At 32.6% G+C, this 20,701-nt stretch overlaps 2 protein-coding genes across 2 annotated transcripts; both read left to right on the forward strand.

Annotated features, from left to right (window-relative positions):
* Window positions 1-782: 782 nt before the first annotated feature.
* LOC108214129 (serine carboxypeptidase-like 12) lies at window positions 783-7,312 on the forward strand. Its single transcript, XM_017385932.2, has 14 exons — window positions 783-1,041; window positions 1,357-1,502; window positions 2,852-2,928; window positions 3,464-3,586; window positions 3,695-3,797; window positions 3,890-3,927; window positions 4,393-4,491; window positions 4,585-4,671; window positions 4,764-4,922; window positions 5,765-5,836; window positions 5,904-6,022; window positions 6,693-6,806; window positions 6,910-6,955; window positions 7,069-7,312. Exons 1-14 carry the CDS (start codon window positions 881-883, stop codon window positions 7,150-7,152), a joined length of 1,428 nt encoding a protein of 475 aa, XP_017241421.1. The 5' UTR covers window positions 783-880; the 3' UTR covers window positions 7,153-7,312.
* Window positions 7,313-8,517: 1,205 nt separating this feature from the next.
* Window positions 8,518-20,290, forward strand: LOC108214128 (serine carboxypeptidase-like 17). Its single transcript, XM_017385929.2, has 14 exons — window positions 8,518-8,772; window positions 9,914-10,059; window positions 11,898-11,974; window positions 13,351-13,473; window positions 13,587-13,689; window positions 13,788-13,831; window positions 14,441-14,539; window positions 14,626-14,712; window positions 14,799-14,948; window positions 17,451-17,522; window positions 17,584-17,702; window positions 18,176-18,289; window positions 18,386-18,431; window positions 20,051-20,290. The coding sequence occupies exons 1-14, from the start codon at window positions 8,549-8,551 to the stop codon at window positions 20,132-20,134; spliced, it is 1,488 nt and encodes a 495-aa protein (XP_017241418.1). The 5' UTR covers window positions 8,518-8,548; the 3' UTR covers window positions 20,135-20,290.
* The last annotated feature ends 411 nt before the right edge of the window (window positions 20,291-20,701 follow it).

The following is a 20,701-nucleotide window of genomic DNA, read 5'->3' on the forward strand; positions in this document are numbered from 1 at the left end:
ATATAAAAATACTAATATTATTTGCTATGAGATTGTTAACTTATCAATATTTAGGGTAAAACTTGTTTTGGTAAAAAAAGTTAAAAAGTAAAAATATTTAATATCCTAATTTAAAAATAATAAATACTATTCAAAAAGATAATGATAGTATAAAAATATTTCATATACGACAAATATGTTGTTAAAGTTAAATTATAAATAACAAAATATATACTTAAATTTTTTAAAATATAAAATAACTAAGTCTGGTAAAAGTACATTAAATAAATTATCTACTAAAAGCAATAAACATGTCAAATTACAACGATAATATTATATATAATTAATATATTGGTTAATAAAAGTAGATAGAAAAATATTAAAAATATGATATAAATATATTTTTTTATATAAAAAAGTTGTTGAGAAACTGATTAAATATATAACTTATATGTATAAAAAGATAGTTGTAGACTTTAAGACTAAAAACTTAAGAGGAAAAAAAACTATCAGAGAACAAAGCTACACAAGGAGATTATAAAACTAAATCAAGAAAATGGCATAGCACTGATGAGAATGGAATCCATGTCTGTAAACAAAAAATGACAGAGCACAGATGATAGTGAAATCCACGTCATTCTGTGCATATTTCTGTATCAGTTTCTGTGAACCTAGCATTACTCTTTCAAGAAATTATAAATCAGGGAGTCCACAGGTTTGACAGGCGGGTATAAACTACAGGGGTGGGTATACTCACCAGTCTCCGTATGGCTCCATTTAAAGAAGACATGGTTGATCCTGTAGTAGTAGGTAGGACCATAATAGATTGTAAACATAAATACATATACACAATGCTTCGTGTTTTGGCAGAGCATGCACTGAAGAAAATCAAAATTTGAAAATGGTGAAAAATGTATGCCACCATTTACATTTGTTGCTGCTGCTTGTTTTTGTTGGGATTTCACAGTATTGGGTGAGGCAGGTGCATGCAGACTCTCACTCACCGCCCATCAAGTTCCTTCCTGGTTTCCCAGGACCCCTTCCTTTTCATCTGCAAACTGGGTATGTCATTCACTACCTCATTTCTCCTTAACTGCATATATACCTTAGCTTAACCAGGATTCCGAAATAGGCGGGACTAGAATATGCATCTTTAACTTTTGGAAGTAAGCTGAGGCTTTAAAAAATTTCTTGTTATTTTTGCCAAGCAAAGTTGAGGTTTATTTGGCAAAAAAATTCTGTTGATTTTAGTAGTTCAGTCGGAATTTAAGCTTAGGTTAGCCCCTGCTGTTGTGAACATGCATACTTTTTGTGTTGCAAGCCCTGTATTAAATTCCAATTCTGTGCTGTTCTTTACGGAGAAGTTTGTATTGTTAGGTATGTGGGGGTGGATGAAAATGAAGATGTGCAATTGTTCTATTATTTTGTCAAGTCGGAGAGAAATCCAACAGAGGACCCTCTTATTATTTGGCTTTCAGGAGGCCCTGGCTGTTCTTCCTTCTTTGCCCTTTCTTATGAAATTGGTATGTACTCGTATCACTTTACTCCTGCCCCTTCTCATTGTTATATTGTACTGGCAAGTTTTTATATATTCATCAAGGCACAAACACTATCAAATAGAAGTGATGTAATGAGGCAGAAACGGAAGAATATGATGAAAAATTATGAACAAATTAAAAGAGAAGAGAAGGGTGTAAGAGAGAACAGAAGAGAAAAAAAATAAAGAATTTCAGGGGGCCTTTGGTTATTGGTTAATGAGTCCGGTTAACGGGAATCAAAACCTCAAAACCATATGTTGGTGTTTGGATTAGCCATTTTGTGGTATGGAATGGGAACCTTATTTCCACTTGATGGGTAAATCATTCCTTCCACACTCCTTGGGATACTCATTCCCATACCCCTCATTCTCATTCCCATCTACCATCCAAACACCCCCTCAGTTTTGTATGATGATATGTTAGAACAGATATGTAAAAAGTATTAAGCAGGAATTAGCATTGATGTCGAACTCTGAGAAAAACTCGTATGAATAGAATGTAGTATGAATATAATGGAAGACAGAATAAAATTTAAGAATGTTTGTTTTACAAATTATTACATATTTTATATCATATAAGCTTATTAAATAGTATTCAGCCAGCTGAATGGAACATATCGTGGCAGTAGATGTGCTTAAATGTATATATTGAAGAATGGATCATCTGAACCTCATCTTTGGGGGTAATTTTCATCTTCAGTGTCCACAATATCGGACCCTGTTAACTTGAATAAAGTTTGACAAATATATTCTGGCTCTCAGGTTTAGTTAAGTTTTAATACCATGTTAGAGCCTTAGAGGACCAAATTTAAAGTTTTGATATCATGTTCAGTTAACAATTACAGCAAAATCTTGAGAAGCCACTAGATAGACTTAATATGTGTATCGGCTTCATTGATCATATCTTTTTTTTAATCAACCAAAGTGATTTTGTCGAAAAGCTTCATTATCCTTAGATTTCACTTTGTTCCTCTAACATTCAGATAAATATTTGTTAAATTCTCTTATATTAGTGATAAAAGATAATATGACGGAAATCTTTCAAAGGCTTTATTGTATAATTCTATGTCTATATCATTAATTTTTTTTTTTTTTGACGAATATCATTAATTATTTTACTGAAGTTAAATGGTAAAAAATGCGGTAAGAAAATTAAAGTTACCAAATCTATTTCATTTTCAGAAAAACTCTTAATTTAATCCATGTATTGTATTAGCTGATTAGAGTACTTTGTCATCCATAATTCATAGATTATATTACAGATTTCCAGTCATTCATTACCTGACCTCGGTTATTTTGGCAGTCACATTGATAATGTATAAAGTTTAACTGCAGGTCCGTTATATTTTAAGAAAGTAGACTACAACGGAACCTTGCCAACCCTAGTTCGAAATCTCAATTCATGGACTAAGGTGTGTTATCTGCTTGAAATACCAAGTAATATTTTACGTATGCAATACAAGAACCCACCATCCTCAACGGAAAAGCATGTTCCCATCACGATTGTCTTAGCTCTTGTAACAGATTTTGCATATAATATGGGATCAGAATTTTCCAAATTTTGAGTTGTAGTTGCAAATGAAACACTTCTGATTAGTATGATTTCTTACTGTTTAGCTCTTGGTAGCTAGTGAATTAATACATAACCTTCCAACGAAAAACCTGACTTTATTATGCTCATTTGCCTCCATTTTAACTTAGAAAGTTCTCAAATGTTGATTTGCATAAATAATTTCAACGACTTCAATCTCATTACTACTCCACTGTTTATAAATGTTAAAAGGTTGGAATCAAATTTCACGTTTTGTAATGTTTGTTTATAAGGATTATAATTTAGCTATTGATAGTATTATTCCTTTTATCTCATAAGACAGACACAGATGAACTCCCAGTTGGGTATTGATATATGAATGATGATTTTGATATATGGTGAGAATCAATTTACAGATAGCAAATATAATATTTCTGGATTCTCCGGTCGGTACTGGTTTTTCATATGGCAGGACATCCTCTGCTTCTCACTCTACTGACACCAAAGCATGTGCTCTAGCCCTCCAGTTCTTGAGGAAGGTACGGATCTAATGATCATCCGTGTATAATGTATCATTCAGCTATTCATACATTTGTTGTCTGCATTCAAGGTATTAATTTAATGTCTAACAAAATTATGATTTTCAGTGGTTCATTGGTCATCCTGAATTCCGTTCAAATCCATTCTATGTTGGTGGAGACTCTTACTCTGGAATTATTGTTCCGATTCTCACTCAAATGATCTCAAACGGTAAGACTACAATAAAGTGTTTGAAACAAATCTTGAACATTTGAGAATCTAGTAAAGTGTTTTTTGAACTTATTATTATGGTGACAATGTAGGAAACGAAGCAGGCCTTGAACAATTTGTCAATCTCAAGGTAAGTAATATTTATGATATATAAAGATACTTTTAGTATCTGCGGCCATTCAACCAATAATTATTTGGGTTCTATCCATTCAGGCTTCATATAGGATATTATCACTAATTGGGATTCACAATATCCATTGATCAGACATGCTGAATATTTTGACCATATCTTATAGACATTCTTACAAATTTTAACCATGTCACACAGTTAAAGCTTATTGCATTAATTTAATTCGTCATCATGGTAACCTTGATGCATCACTTCGTCAAACTTGCTATGATATATATGACCAACTTAGATTAATATTTAATACAAAAAAAAAATACAACTGTTTAATTAAAGGCAGTGTATAAACAATGGACATTGCGATAAGAAAAGAAATGAAAAAAATGCTGCAGTAATGAGCTAGAGATTTACCTGAGAAGGTAACTATCCTATATTTTTTTAAGCTGTGCTTCTGGTATCCGGTTACAGGGTTACTTGCTTGGAAATCCTAAAACATTCCCCGCTGACCAAGACTTTGTTATCCCTTTTGCTCATGGTATGGGTATTATTTCGGATGAACTATATGAGGTTAGTTCTAGTAATCTTAAATCCATATTTGTTTGATGAATATATATGTCACTAGCCATATCGATTAATAGTTTTTACTTTTTCCTACATCAGTCATTGAAGCAGAGTTGTAGATCTGGCTATGAGAAGCAAGATACTGACAGTTTAGAGTGTTCACGTTGTTTAGATGCTTTTGATCAGGTTAGCCTTGTATTCTTGATTTGGTAAAGTTACCATGGTTATTTTTTTTTTTTTCAGTTGATTAAAATTATTATATCTATATACATTTCAAGTTGCGCAGTGGACTTTTCTATGAACAAGTTCTGGAGAATATATGTGATGAATATCCACCCGAGCTGCGAAGGTCACTGTCTGATAAAAAAGGAGTTTTTATGCATGGATCTGCAGAGAGAACTAATATTAAGTCATCCTCTTCTGTACTTAAATGTCGTGTATGTCCTCCTTAACTTAAGTCCTCATTGAAAATTTAAATATGTGCATGACTGCTTGTCTGAGTCAATTCAACTGAAGTGGTGATGTATGTATGCATAGATTAAGTTCACTACAAATCATAATTAAACTAAGAAGAGTAGAATATTATCATGATTCTTCTCACTGAAATTCTTAAGTATGCTTATATATAAAATTTAAGCATATTCAAAATATTTAAGAATTTCAGTGAATGCTTATTTCATGCTTCAACAAAAACTTGTGATTTGTTACTCGGCTGTGCTGGAAATTTTGCTGAGGAGAGTGAAGAAGAGTGTTTGTTATTGGTGAACTATCTTAATGAATCTACAAATTCATGTTATATGCCATATCCAAAGTTAGCTTGTACAAAATATTAAGCTTCCAACTAAAACCCACCATGTCATCCCCTATTATTCTTCTGTAAAGTAATCATCAACTATAAACAAATCAGCAGCATTGTAGCCTATTTGAACCCCTCTTCTTTTCGTAAGAAAAGGTTGAGCTTTCAAATGTGAGCGAGTGCCAAGCTAAGAACCCTAGCTAAAACTCTGCTTGCCTTTCAAAAAAGAAGACCAAGCTGGAAGCAATGACATACAAGTATATTGAATCATAGTTTATAATGTTGTCAAAAGTTAACAATGATATAATAGTAATGAAACAATTTGTGTGTACTCACACACGCACACATCCTACTACAACTATAATGCACTGGTTCTGATCTCTATTCATGACAGTTAAGCTCTTGGTTATATAAATGATAAATCATACACAAAATGATTAAATGATCATGCATTAAAGATTTTACATTATCATGGTACTGCAGTTTGCTGGGTACCGGCTTTGTAGATACTGGTTTAACAACGATAATGTCCGGAAAGCACTGCGTGTCAGAAAGGTATGTCCAGATGTCCTGACTTATCTTTGAAAAAAGAATGTAGAACTAAACAGCATGTTCAATACAGGGGACTACAGGGGAATGGGAAAGATGCAGAGATGCTTTGCCTTACGAATATGATGTTTCGGATAGTAGAGTGTATCATGCAAATCTAAGCAGGAAGGGCTATAAATCTCTAATATACAGGTAAGTTCGGATGCTATTTCATAAGAAAATGTTGATTTATTAATGATTTGTTTCAAAATATATTAATGATTCGTTTTGAGATTAATTATATAAGGCCTCCTGCTTTGATTTAGCTATGTTTTCATCTTAAGTTACAATAATGTGGAAAAAAATTATCAATTTTTTGGTGCAGAGTGTATGCACTCATGGATTGTTTTATAAACTTTAAATATAACTACAATCATGCTCAATTGGTCTAATATGTACTTTCCAAAATTTGACAAAGGAGTTGAGGGAGGGAGGAAGTGAAATTGAAAGAGAACAGTTTCTTTTGAATAGGGCCCTCAGTGCCATGTTTTAGAACTGAATTGTGTATGTGGCAAGTCGCATGATGTTTCTCTTTAACAGTAGAAAAGTGATACAATATGCTTTTATATAAATCAAGCTTTACATCGAATCGAATAAGTTGTGATCAACTAGATAAAGAAACTATGTGCCGTTAAACAAATTACTTTCATTTATGTTCAAAAGTATTAGAGTATTTGGGCAGACTCAGCAAGCAAGCACTTCCATGAAGTAATGGTATTTCTTTGAGGTTTTTTTTTTTCATAAATACCCAAGTAAAATCATTGTACTTATTTTTTTAACACGTCGATCCACTTGTGTTTTTTTGTCGAACTGTGATCAACAGTGGTGACCATGACATGATCGTTCCATTTCAATCAACTCAGTCTTGGATTAGAGATCTGAACTACTCCATTGTAGATGAATGGCGACCATGGATTGTCCAAGGCCAATATGCTGGGTAAGATACTTATTCCAGTAATCACCAACAGATATTTTGTAATATTCTTCAGAAGACTTAAAAATTTGATTTTGAAATGGTCATCTATCTCGTGGATTTGCAGTTACACTAGGGCTTACTCCAACAAAATGACGTTCGCTACTGTTAAGGTAACAAATCTCTCTGCTACAGTTAACCATCCTATATTTTCTTCTCAGTTTATATGTAATCTTGTCCTTTCCTTTACTAAAGTATAAATCGGTGTGTGTGACTGTATTCTCAGGGCGCAGGCCATACAGCTCCGGAATACAAGCCAGCAGAATGTTATGCTATGTTTGAAAGATGGATATCCGACAAACCTCTGTAACAAACTGTCACTGTTGTTGATGCAGCAGCAATTCGCCAGCAAAGGAAATTTTAATTTAGGCTCGGGTCCAAATCAAGAGTTTCTGTCTAGGTCAAGCCGAGCAAATATATAAAGTGGAAAAATAATTCAAATACGTGCAGTTTATATTTTACAATCTTAAGTGATCGTGCTCTAGTTCCTCAAAATTTACGCTGATAATTTTGGTACTGAAGGCCAATCATAGGACAGGCCTCCCCTATAGTCTTCGGTTTTTGCTTTAGTTCTACTTTGAGCTACAAAAATTGCAGGTAATGATATTCCACTCTTGACATCAAATCTTCGAGTATTCTGCAAGTTCAATACAGAGACAGTGTGTTTAAAAATGTTGAGAGTACATGAGTCAGAGTTTATGAGAAAAGATGCATGAAACCAAGTATTAAGTGCTCAACTGTCTGGTGGTTCATCTGTGGGTAAGTACAATAATGACACAACGTGGACTTTCGAGGGGACAAGTAAAATTGATGGACGTTGGCTAAACGATTATATATTGAGCCCAGGAAGTAACATCCAAAAGATTGTGTAATATTTTATTTTTGATTATATAATATCTATAAATTTCAGTCAAAATATAGTCAAAAGTCAAAAAAGACTTATATATTGAGACGCAGGAAGTAACATCCAAAAGATTGTGTAATATGTGATCAATGCAAAACTGCAATATAATTTTGTGTACTTTACTCCAGAAATGGAAAACTAAGCCATTTCAAGAAATGGCCATTCTCTACAATATAAATATAAAGCAAGTAGATATTGAAATTTTTTAAAATAAATGTAATTTTTTTAAAGACAAATATGCTACATCGTTTTGATTGGGGAAGATTTTTGTGCATGAGGGGATCATCATTATTAATGAAATTGGAGCGAGTGAAAATCCATCCACACATCAGAAAATCCGATTGATTTGTATTTGAAAACGACGTTGTTGGGTAGATAATATTGATATGGTTTGGTACCTATGTCCTGTATCTAACTGCAAGTCCAAATCAACCAATAAATTTTGAACCGATTCCAGTAGCAATAACGTGGACGGAACTGTGAGTTTATACATGCGTAGCCATACAATGTGATCGATGAATAAGCATATACTCCCTCTGTTTTTTAATATATGACGTTTGACATTTTGGCACACACTTTTAAGTGCTTTGACCGGATAGTTAAAAATATTATTTTTGAATTTTTCTTTTTCTGAATAAAAATATACAATCAAAATTTTAATTCACAAAAAAAATCAATCAAAAATAATGTTTTTTACTATCCGGTCAACCCACCTAAAGTTACGTGCCCAAGTCAAAAGTGTCATATAAAAAAAAACAGAGGGAGTATATAATTCAACAAGAAGCAGCGGCAGCAGAAAAACATGGAGCACGAGCCACTTACATATACACTCCAGCTAATTCATGGATTTGTTACGACACGAAATCTAATGTATCGAAATTCGCGATATCTTATTAACATATTATTGCTTGTTGTTGTTGTAAGCGGGGTAGTGGAAAAGCTAGGTAGCCAAGCCGACTTTCATTCACCAGTGATCGAGTATCTTCCAGGTTTCGGAGGACGGCTCCCTTTTCAACTCACGACAGGGTAAGTCTATCTCAGCTCACATACACGTGGTTTCTTTTGATTCAAGGACATGCATGTTAAGTTAGACACTAATTTGCGATTTTTTTTTTTTTAGTTTTATTTTGTAGAAAATTTATAAAAATAAATTCATATTTTGATTTATAAAATATATAATATGATAATTGTATATAAATTTAAAAATAATATTTAATTAATTCCGATTCATGATGCGGTTAATCATTTCGATTAATCCCCGATCATCCGATTAATCCCTTCACTGACCAAGTCTGATTCCCGCTTCAATGGGTAAAAATGATGAGAAGTGAATATTTTATTATTAAAAATAAAATGAGGAAACCTCCAGACATTAAATAACTAATATATTAGAGATGTTTTGATTTGCTTCAAATATCTTGAATTTTGATTTCAAATATTATTTTGGGATATGGTTGGAATTACATGATTTTTTTAACGTATATACAGAATAATTTTATAATTCAAAAATAAACTCAATTAATTACTATTCTCTCCGTTTTAAAATAGATATCCACTTTCAAAATATCACACCGTTTAAAAAAAAGTGAATCTTCACAAATTAATTATATTAAATGATCATGAATGAGATTGATGTAGAAAATATAAATAAGAGATATGTAGTGTAGAATTTGGAAATATGATTTTGCAGTGAAAATTAAAGTGCACAACTAATTTAAAATAATTTTTTCCCTTAAAAGTGGACATGTAAATCGAAAGAAACATCCCGACTTTTCAAATAATAAAATTAAATTCAAAACTAAAATACAACACAATTATTAATCTAAAATTTTATTACAAAAATAACTATTACAAATGCAAAGTACATATATAATCCACGTGTCAAACTTATTTAAAATCTCATATCATCGAATTCCGAATCCAATCCAAATCAACCCACTCTTGAATCAAACTTGAAAATTGAAAAGGAGACAGACTACACAACCACGACCCAGCAACCCCGCAAGTAACAATTCACGTTTAGTCTCCAAATCAGTGTACGTTTTTAATAGTAAAAAATTGTTCATTTGTTCCTCAAATAAATAACATTTTTTTTTAAAACACTTCTAAAAGCAAATTCCCCTTAATTTGAACGTGCTCTGGAGATTTTTTTTTCTGATGTTATTAGGTATGTCGGGGTGGATGAAACAGAGGACGTTCAGTTATTCTATTACTTTGTCAAGTCTCAGGGAAATCCAGATGTCGATCCTCTTATTCTTTGGATCACCGGAGGCCCTGGTTGTTCTTCTTTCACTGCCCTTGCTTATGAAATCGGTACGCACCACTTTATTATTATTATAATTTATATTGATATAAAGAAACTGTAGAAACCAGTTTTCAGTTTTTATAGAGTCAAACAAGTTTACTTAAAAGGAAATCACGGAGCTTCTTATTTTTTAGGCGATTCTTTCTGTCATGTATTTTCTTCCTCTCCGCCTATAGATATAACTTATAAGCTGTAACTGATATGTGTAGCCTGGGCTTTGTATCATTGGAATAGAATTCTATTATGTGTTTAAAGAACTTCACATTTATAGTTAATGATTCTCATTCTTGTTCCCATTGATAAATTTGTCAATTGTCACAAATAGGAACTAGGAAAAGCCATGCAAGAACATATGTCATAGAAAATTCATATAATTATTATTTCCATAGGTGATTATTGTCCACCAGGGGTTCAAGGACTCAACATGCTAGGAACGACACGAAACTGCCATGGACATCGCCGTTATTAGGGTAGTTTGTCATAATGGATCCGAAGATCAAAATAGCTCTATTCCCACTTGAATTTATGATTAAATTATAATATTACCTCAATTTTTAAGATATTTCTCATTTCTATTGCTTTTATTCTATTGTTCTTTAGATAGTCACAGTTTCTTTAGATATTATCTCAAAGAGACGACATTCCTTAGCAGCGTTTTATCAAATAACTTCATCACACAGCCAAACACCTCAATCAACATATTCAGCCCCAAATTTTACCAAACACATATTCCTTCCTACACCCCATATTCAGCACCGCCACCGTGGTCGTTTGATCAGGATTGTCATTGGAAGGGAAATTTGCACTTCAGAAACCTATAGTTGATCTATTATCTGAATGCCATTGTTAATCTTGCTTCTCGATGCCATTGATGATCTTGCATATTAATAATTAGTTCTCGATCTCCCACGAACTCTGGGTGGGAATAATTTTATAGGCAATTCTCGCTGGCATGGCTCGACTAGAGACAAGCACTAGGACTGAACACTCACGGGCCAAATGGTTGAGGAGTAAAAACTTACTACTGTTACCAAATTTTACCACAATAAGTTTTCATTATCATTCATCATTACATATACAAGAGGAAGTCCAATGCTAAATGCAAAATAGCTCCAAAAATTGCTTTTTGAAGCTGAAATTAATGTTGCGCATGCTAGTTGCATAACGAGTTTCAAATTCTACAAACTATTTTAACTCTTAAATACTCCATATATGTTTTTGGTGATGTACAATGCTACTTCCCTTCCATTTAGAGTGACTGATGATGGGGCAGGGATGCATATATCCATCTTTGGCATTAAATATAGAACCAAGGATGCATTTATGCATATTTGCATCCAAAATGAAACTCCTTAGTAGCATAGCATAGCATTGGTGTTGTTTTAACTATTGCATATTCAAAAAGTTGTAATAGTAGATCTAAATGGATTTTTTTGAAGATAAAGAGAGAGAGGGGGGATTCCAAAAGTTACCTACTGCACCTTTCATTTCCACAGCTTCTCAATAAAAGTTGAAAGTCTTTAAAAAGCTTGTCGAACCAAGCAAATTTTTAGCAGTCCTTATTTCTAAAAATAAGAATTCAATTAGATGGACATTTGATCAGATAAGTGCACCAATAAGCATTTAGACAAGGCTCTGATAAATTTGCTTCTATGTCCTTTCTTTCCTAGTTGTTTCCTACTTGCATCCATATTAGCAGCCTGCAAATTTATGCCCTGATTTATTTATTTTGTCCAATTCAACATCCTTGTGTGGTTTTAAGTTTTATTTTTTATTTTTAATTTCAGTTTATGAATTCTATAATTAAATTTACTTGCATGCCCCTGTCAATCTTGTGTATATGCAGGTCCATTATATTATAAGCAAGTGGAGTATGATGGGACTTTGCCCACCCTGATCTTAAATCCGCACACATGGACAAAGGTGATTATGTCCACCTATGAATATAAAATTTTCTTTTCTAATACTTTGGGACTTGGGTGAGGGTAGATTCTTATAGTTCCTCCAAAATGAACTGGAAAGTGGCAAAGAATAGTGCACAGGACCTTCCCAATGTACTAAATATGATAAACTCGATGCAAATTTCCATTGTCGAGAAGGCAGAAACTAATTCCATTAAACGAACAAAGCATGCATATAGTGATTCGCCATGTGCCTAATTCTCAGTAACTCATATAAGTGGTAAATGAGTTGTACTTACTGGAGTTAGTGGCAGCAGTATCTGCATTTTATTCTATGTAACATCTTATAACAATTTCAAAATCAGACAAAAAATCTGTTAGAAATTTTTCTGAACAGTATGTTTCCAAGTTTTGTTGGAACTGAATGGGAAACCAGAATGAAAGAAGTTGAGAGTAATGGAGAGAAAGGAAACTGAATGAACTTTCTTACTCGTGCTCATGAGTTTTCTGAGGGAAGAGAGATTTGGGATATAGATGGAAGAGATAACTTGTTGATCAGGTAAAAAAGGGGGCACTTCGTGAAAAAGGTTTTCATTAATTGTTTCCTAACCAAGCTAAAGCTCACGAGACACTGTTAAATGTTCTTCATAGAACGATATATATGCATACAAAAATTAGATTAGAGATGCCACACGATATGTTTTCCCGTTTTGTGCAAGATAGTTCATGAGTAACCTTTTTGTTTCTCATATGATGTATTACATTGTATCTATTTGTGTTTGCTACAATATAATGTTATATTCTTGGAAATCAGTTTGTAATTTGTACACATTTCAATGTGAATATAATTATTAGGATAGTGCGTGGACTAAACCATTAATCCCACCCATTCCATGATATAAATAGTTTTTAACTTAAAAAACCAAAATATGACAAGATTCATTGTATAAAACTATTTTAAAGATTTAATAAGGTGAAATTAGTCTAAAGTACTCCCTCTGGTCCATTATGTAAGACTTGACTTTTTCATACATTTTCAAGATTTTTGACTATTGTTAAAATTATTTGTTTTTAATTTTATTTTTTTAATGAAGTTTAAGATGTATAATATATTTTTATTCAGAAAACAAAAACTGAGAAATATTAATTTTAACTATTGAGTTTCTTAAAAATACATGAAAAAAGTCAAGCACATATGGATCAGAGGAAGTATATGTAATCTCGGCATATCCATATGAACAATAACTTACCTTTGAGTTTGTCCTTGAATTATGCAGAGAAATTTACTTTTGTTACATTGAGTGCACATTGACTTGTAGAGCAAGTACATTAAAGTCTCACGTGGATTAATCCAGTGATGTTTATTAAAAGTATTGTGTGGGTTTGAATGACTTGTAGGCCGCGAGTATAATATTTCTGGAGTTGCCTGTTGGTGTCGGTTTTTCTTACAGCAAGACGTCTATTGCTTCTCACTCTAATGACACCCAAGCATGTGCTCAGGCCCTACATTTCTTAAAAAAGGTGCAAATCTATTTCTACTCTTAAATACTTACATTTCTTAAAAAGGGTGCAAATCTATTTCTACTCTCAAATACTTATCATCAGTGACTAATTATAATTAAAGTGTTTTGCAGTGGTTCATTAGTCATCCTCAGTTCCTTTCAAATTCATTTTATGTTGCTGGAGACTCTTACTCAGGAATCTTTGTTCCAATTATCACACAAATGATCTCAAATGGTAAGAGTGCATTATACATACATTTTAAAAAAGGATAAATTTGACAATGTTGTCAAGTGTTTATAGTCATCTACTATGCATGATTTACAATGGTGCAGAAAATAAAGCTGAAGCAGGTCCTGAGCTTCCCATTAATCTCAAGGTTTGTAATTTGAAATATGTGATGATATGTATTCTTTTTCAGGACCAAGATTGTTTATATGCATTATTTACAATGATCATCACCTCTTAAGCAACATAAAGATATCGAAAATGTCAACTAGATAACTAAATCTTACAGCTACGACCATTTGATTGGTTAAATCAATTACAGGAAACTTAAATGCTGAGAAACTTTGTGTTCCACTAGGACTCAAACGCTCAAAGTCTTGTTACCGAGAGTGAGGGATATCACTCTGGCAAAAAGAAAAAGGGTTATCCACTTGACTAAATCTTGCAGATACTATTATTGACCGGTCCTCTTTTATCTATTTATTGTTAAATGTTAATTTCAACAGAACACCTCCTCGAACATCAAGGATTTCATTAAATATTAATTGAAATAAATAATCCAAAATGTATCTCTTAAAGAAAAAATTATACTTAGTACTTTAAATTTATTCGAGAAAAAAGAGGTTTTTATGACATCCTCCTGAATTCTACTTGTATTTTTAAAGGTAAAAGAGACATACTCAACAATACGAGCATAAAATATATAGATTGAACAAGAATCCATCCACCAGCTTGCTTAAATTCTGGTGTTCAATTTCAGGGTTACCTACTTGGAAATCCTAAAACATTCCCTCCTGAGGGAAACTATGGCTTCAGCTTTGCTCATGGAATGGGAATTATATCAGATGAAACATATGAGGTTAGTTCTATACATCGTTACTTCTTATCCTCTGATGAATTTAATTTATCATATCCTTGTTAAATTAATAGCTTTTTTGGTTACAGTCATTGAGGAGAAATTGCATACTTGGTGATCAGATGTCAGATTCTGATAATGCAGAGTGTTCAAAAGCGACAGAGGCTTATGACCTGGTGAGATTATCACGCTTTAATTTGTTAAGCATCGCACTGTTACATTGTATTTTTCACTTAGTAATGTTGCAAGTACTTTTCTTCAGTGTAGGAGTGGACTCTTTGCACCACAAATATTGGAGAAAAATTGTGCTGAGCCGCTGCGCAGGTCATTATTTAATGTACAAACAGCTGTTGTGGATAAATTTGAAGAACACAAGAATCTTAAAGTAGCATTTTCTCCGATCAAATGCCGTGTATGTCCTCCTTCCTTACTTCTTTACTCTCCATATCAGATTTTGTATGTGTAAAAGGACTTAGCTAACTAGTTTGAATCTAAATATAATCATGGTGTTCTTTATGTGAGTGCGTATTTCTAAGCTGTGGCAAAGATTATTTTCATTTATGGCTTAGCCATAAAGAATGCGGGAATAAAAGGTTACTTGATGAAAAAAATTCGCCAGCGATCATGGTGGGAAGGATGGAGGAGAATGGAATAAAAAGTTATAAACAAAACTTATGAAGAGAGAAAGATTGTAGAAGTGAATAGTGAATAAACACGAGGGAGTAGAAATTTTTTATGATGAAGATTGTTGGGAAAATAATAAAGGAGAATGGTGCATTTTTTCCACAATGGGTGGGTTAGGATTCTACTGTAATATAGTACGAAAGGAATGGATTAAGGGTATAAAAATTATAAACATCTCCTCCAATCCCTCCCAAATATGAACACAAATGTCATTCCATTCTCTTCCCATCCTATTCCACCCCATCAAGATGAACACGGCCTTACTGGTAATACATATAAGGGAGTATTTTATTTTTCTTTAGTTCTAAATGATAGAAGGAAAATTTATTTTTTGATCAGCTTTCAAGTAATTTTAAGATTTCATAAAGAAGTATTTTTTTTTTCTTTAGTTCTAAATGATAGAAGGAAAATTGATTTCCTGATCAGCTATTCAGCTTTCAAGGAATTTCGAGATTTCATATCTACACCCTCCTGCCTTGGTTTGGTTTTCTTTAATCTTAAATATGTACTTTAGAGCAACCCCGTCTTTGATAATGGTACACTTATTATGAGAAAATTAATACATTTTGTATATTAATATAACATAAAGTTCCACCGTACTACTATAGATTAAAATCAATTAGGTGATGCTTATATAAATTAATATTAAAACTTCAATTGACAAGTTTCAGCGTTTATGCATGGTTGAAAAAATTGCACTTCTATCTTTTTACCTACATTTAGGGATGGCATTTTTATCCTATTCGACAGATTCCCGACCCTGCCTGATCGTTTGAATTTTTTCAAGCCCCTTTGGATCTAAATATGGATCATGTTCTTAGACCCGAAAGAGTTTGGATCTGGATTTGGATCTTAAATATTCTGAACCTATACCCGACCCAAAACCCGATCTGAACCCAAAACCGATAATACACACACACACACACACACACATAACATAGTTATATAATTAAATTAAGTATTAATATTCAATAATTCACAACATATATATATACATATTGTGAATTATTAAATTATTAATATTATATTTAATTGTATAATTATGATAGATAACATACATAACTAAGATGTTTTTACTGAAGTAAGTATATATATATATATATATATATATATATATATATATATATATATATTCTAATGATCAAATACATACCACTAAATGCGAACCTTAAATACGAACCAAGAGAAACAAGGCCAATATGACATCACCCACCCCTAGATGTCATCACCTACCCTCTAGATGGCAACACCCACTCGAGGCCCACTCCCGCCCCCACTCAATCCACCTGAGACCCACTAAAGTCTCACTATGGCTCCGGACAGGACCCAGAAGGGCTCCCGACAAGCCAAAGAGCCAATGCTCTACCCCACCCCTTTCCCACTAGGGCCCACCCCCATCCACTTGGCCCCACTTAGGCCTTGTCAAGGCCCACCTAGGGACCCATTTTCGGGGCCCACAAACCTTCCTATACTCTTGAAAGCATTAGTTCGCATTTAACGATGTATTTAGTAGTTTGTACTAGAGCAAGACTCTATATATATATATAAATCAAGTTCTGTGGAATCCTCATTTCATTGGAGTCTTGGAGTCCACGTATGTTCTGCAAGTAATATATAGCTTAAAATATTATAAAAACATATTATTTTTCGATTGATGTTCTACAAACATCACTATTTTATTGAAAATCTTGCAGATCCCATACATTTTACAAGTAAAACATTGTAAAATATATTATTTTATAAAACATGCTTAGTTTGCTGAAGATATATGTTAATGTTGCATAACATACATATTGTACTTATAAATTTATGAGATTGGTACGATTTTATTGAAGTAATGATATTTATGAAACATGTTTTATAAGATACTGTAACACGTTTTACATGATATTTTAAGCTATATTTTATTTGCAGAACATATGTGGACTCCAAGACTCCAATGAAATGGGGACTCCATAGAAAACACTCTCTCTCTCTCTCTCTGTATATATATATATAGGGTAACTTCTCTTAGAATAAAAACTAAAAACCAAAATAAAAAACTTAAAATCACATTGAAATATATCAAATATGGTATGGCAATTGAATGTTGGGAGATGAAGAAAAATACAGTAAAGTCGGATTTCAAAAAAAGTGAAGTCGGATTTGGATCTGGACATTGAAAAACCCGGTCCAATCCGACCCGTTGCCATCCCTACCTACATTTAGCTCTTAAATTATATGACTGCAGAATGAGGGATACGCTCTTTCTAGTTACTGGAGTAATGATGAGAGTGTGCAGGAAGCACTGCATATCAGAAAGGTATGTCTTCCACTAGTTTTAAATAAAAAAGAATAAGAGCGTGAATAGACTTAATATACAGGGGACCATAGGAACATGGCAAAGATGCAACGATGAATTGTCATATGATATGGTGATCACAGACACCAGACCATATCATGCAAATCTCAGCAGAAAAGGTTATAGGTCTCTGGTATACAGGTCAGTTTATAGTATTCGGCAACAAATTTTCTTACTTGAATAGTTTGAAAGAGAAATTTGTATCTAAGTCTATAAAATAATACACTTTGAGAATATATATGTCCAAGTAACGAATACATTAGTATATCAAGTACAAAAGTAGAATGTTCCTGATACTACTACTCTTTGTATTTTGATACTTTGGCATAACACACTGTCCAATCAATGTAGAACTAATATTTTGTTCACCAATTCCCTTTACAGATCACACTTTTTTTTCTTATACATTGAAAAAAAAATTTGTGTGCACATCTGGGCGTGCACTAAAAATTTTAAAGCAGCTGTTTTTCTAGGATCAAATATTACAAAGATAAAGGATAGACAAAAGTATCTTTCACACCAGAAACATTTTATTGAAATCAATTCCTTTAGTAAAGGACACATACAAAAGCACACTCTTTTGACCTTTAACTTTCTTAAATGTTGATCAACAGTGGCGACCATGACATAGTTGTACCATTTCAATCAACTCAAGCTTGGATAAGAGGTCTAAACTACCCCATTATTGATGATTGGCGACCATGGATTGTTGAAGGCCAATATGCTGGGTTAGGATCCATGTTAATCTGTTTCCTCTTTATACCATCTCCAGTTGACTAAAAGTTCAAAATTTAATAATGTTTTTATTACTTTTTGATGTACAGTTACACAAGGACTTACTCTAACAAAATGACTTTTGCTACTGTGAAGGTAAGAAATTTATTTACTTTAGTTATCTAGTGCATACTTTATATCTTCTTGATTAAAAATGTAAACCAAACTTATCTAATATGTCGCACTCAAACTACTTTGGTCTAGATGATCATTATTCAAAAGTCACGCTTTTTTACTATCTGCTTGGTGGTTAAGTTCGTTTTTGTGTGAGGTTATAAAAATTTGTAATTGACCTTTTTTAAAAAAATTATTTGAACTGTTTTACACTAGTCGGTGTGGTGTCATGCATGTCCACATGCACCAGTGCACCACAACTCATTGTGCTTGGTGAGCAAGCATGGCAGTCCAGCACTCCTATCAAGTCAAATGAATTAGCCGGAAAAAAGAATGAACATTAGATAATTACTAAATTATTATTATTTTTTTGCCAGGGTTACTAATATTTACATATATTTATAATATATACCGGTACACTTTCTCATATAATATAGAACAAAGTTCAAAATTGAAACGACTTCAACTGAACCCAAACCTACTGACAATAATCTATGACCTGAATTAAAATCATATAAATATATTACCTACAAACTAATTTAAAAGGTTCTTATTTAATTTTATTGGTGACTTATATCTAACTTATATTTTTTGTTAACAATACAATATAAGGATTGTTTAATTTCGTAGGTTAATATCATAATATAAATCATCGTTATATGTTTTATTACAAACTTAAATGCAAATTTCATTTAAAAATATATTAAAAATAATTAACATAAAAATATTAAATTCTAATAGTTAACACACTCCTCCTTAATGCATCACCTTATCGTTAAATATACTCCTTTAAAATAAGTCTTTCACTCGTTGATCCTTCATATCTCATGTCTGCATTCTACTAAAAATATTTTATCACTAAATCTATTTACCTTCAACTTAATTTATCTCATGTCTACATTCTACTAAGAATATTTTATTTTTTCCGAATAAGTACTCTCTTGTTATATTTTTACTACCTTCTTCTTAAATACTTTTCTCCCAAATAAATCGATATCTCTTTAATTTTAGCTTTCTTCTTATTAAACATGTTTATTTAGAATAACTCATTCTCTCATTGTTTCTCATATCTCGGCAACGTACTAAATACCACATGTCTCGTAAATACAATTTTGATGATTTAAAAGCGCCTGGGGATTTTTCTTTATATAAGAAATAAAAGGATAATATAAAATAATGTTGGGGTCTTTCTCTGAGGTTTTAGATGAGTTGGTTAATAAATTTCATAGCGATAAAACGGGTTTTTAGATCTTCTTTTGCGTAGTGTTGTTGGTTCTATCCTTAAATGTGCTGGTTTGTTTGTTATGAGCTATTTATTCCTAAATATAAATTGCATCACTCTCTCTATTTGGAAAGTTGTGTTGTTATCACTCAGTTCTTAAAGATCATGTGTCAAATTATTGTTACATTTTTTTTCAAGATTTTGAGGCACGCTCATATAAACTAAAATCTTGCCCCCTCCTGGATATTTTGTGCTCCACCTCAGAGAGTCGCACAAACCTCTCTTAGATGTTAGAGAAATCGACTTTTGTGAAGTCTCTCTGTTCTTATTGTTTTCTGGTCATGTAATCTGTGAATACTTGCTACTCTTGATTTTACAGGGGGGAGGCCATACAGCACCAGAATACAAACCTGCAGAATGTTATGCCATGTTGAAGAGATGGTTATCAAACAGACCTTTATAATCCTTCTACAGCATATACCGTGCTTGAGATAGTGTTGAATAAAATGGTTGTTTGTTCGTTTAAGATATTGACATGTGCTTTGCATTATGTATAATACTGTGTATCACGGTTCACATAATCATTTACATGATAAGGTGAAAGTTGTGCTACTAAGAAGGTGATTTTGGGTACATGACATGATTGCAACAACGTAAATTTAAACTAATAATTCATAAAAATTGAAAATTAAATAAAAATATTTATTTTTTTGAAAAGCAAAGGAAATATTATCATTGGGTGGAGGCGAGTACATCAGGAGTTAAAATCACAAAAGATAGACACTGAGGGAACCTGAAAGACTCTGAAAAACTTGGCCATAATTACCCTTCAAACAAAAGCCTAGAGAAAGTTAGAAACTTACGCTAGACCCTTCTCCAACATTTACCCTGAAAATTTTAGTAGTAGGAAGATTGTTGTACTGCTTGCAAACGTCCCAGAACTTGACATCATATGCAGAGTAGCTTAAAAACTCAGCTAAGATATCAATCTCCTCGTTGGCCGAGTTATCGATTTCATTACTTCTGAGAG

The sequence above is a fragment of the Daucus carota genome, chromosome 3 (genome assembly GCF_001625215.2).
Source record: "Daucus carota subsp. sativus chromosome 3, DH1 v3.0, whole genome shotgun sequence".
In the NCBI taxonomy this organism is placed as follows: domain Eukaryota; kingdom Viridiplantae; phylum Streptophyta; class Magnoliopsida; order Apiales; family Apiaceae; genus Daucus; species Daucus carota.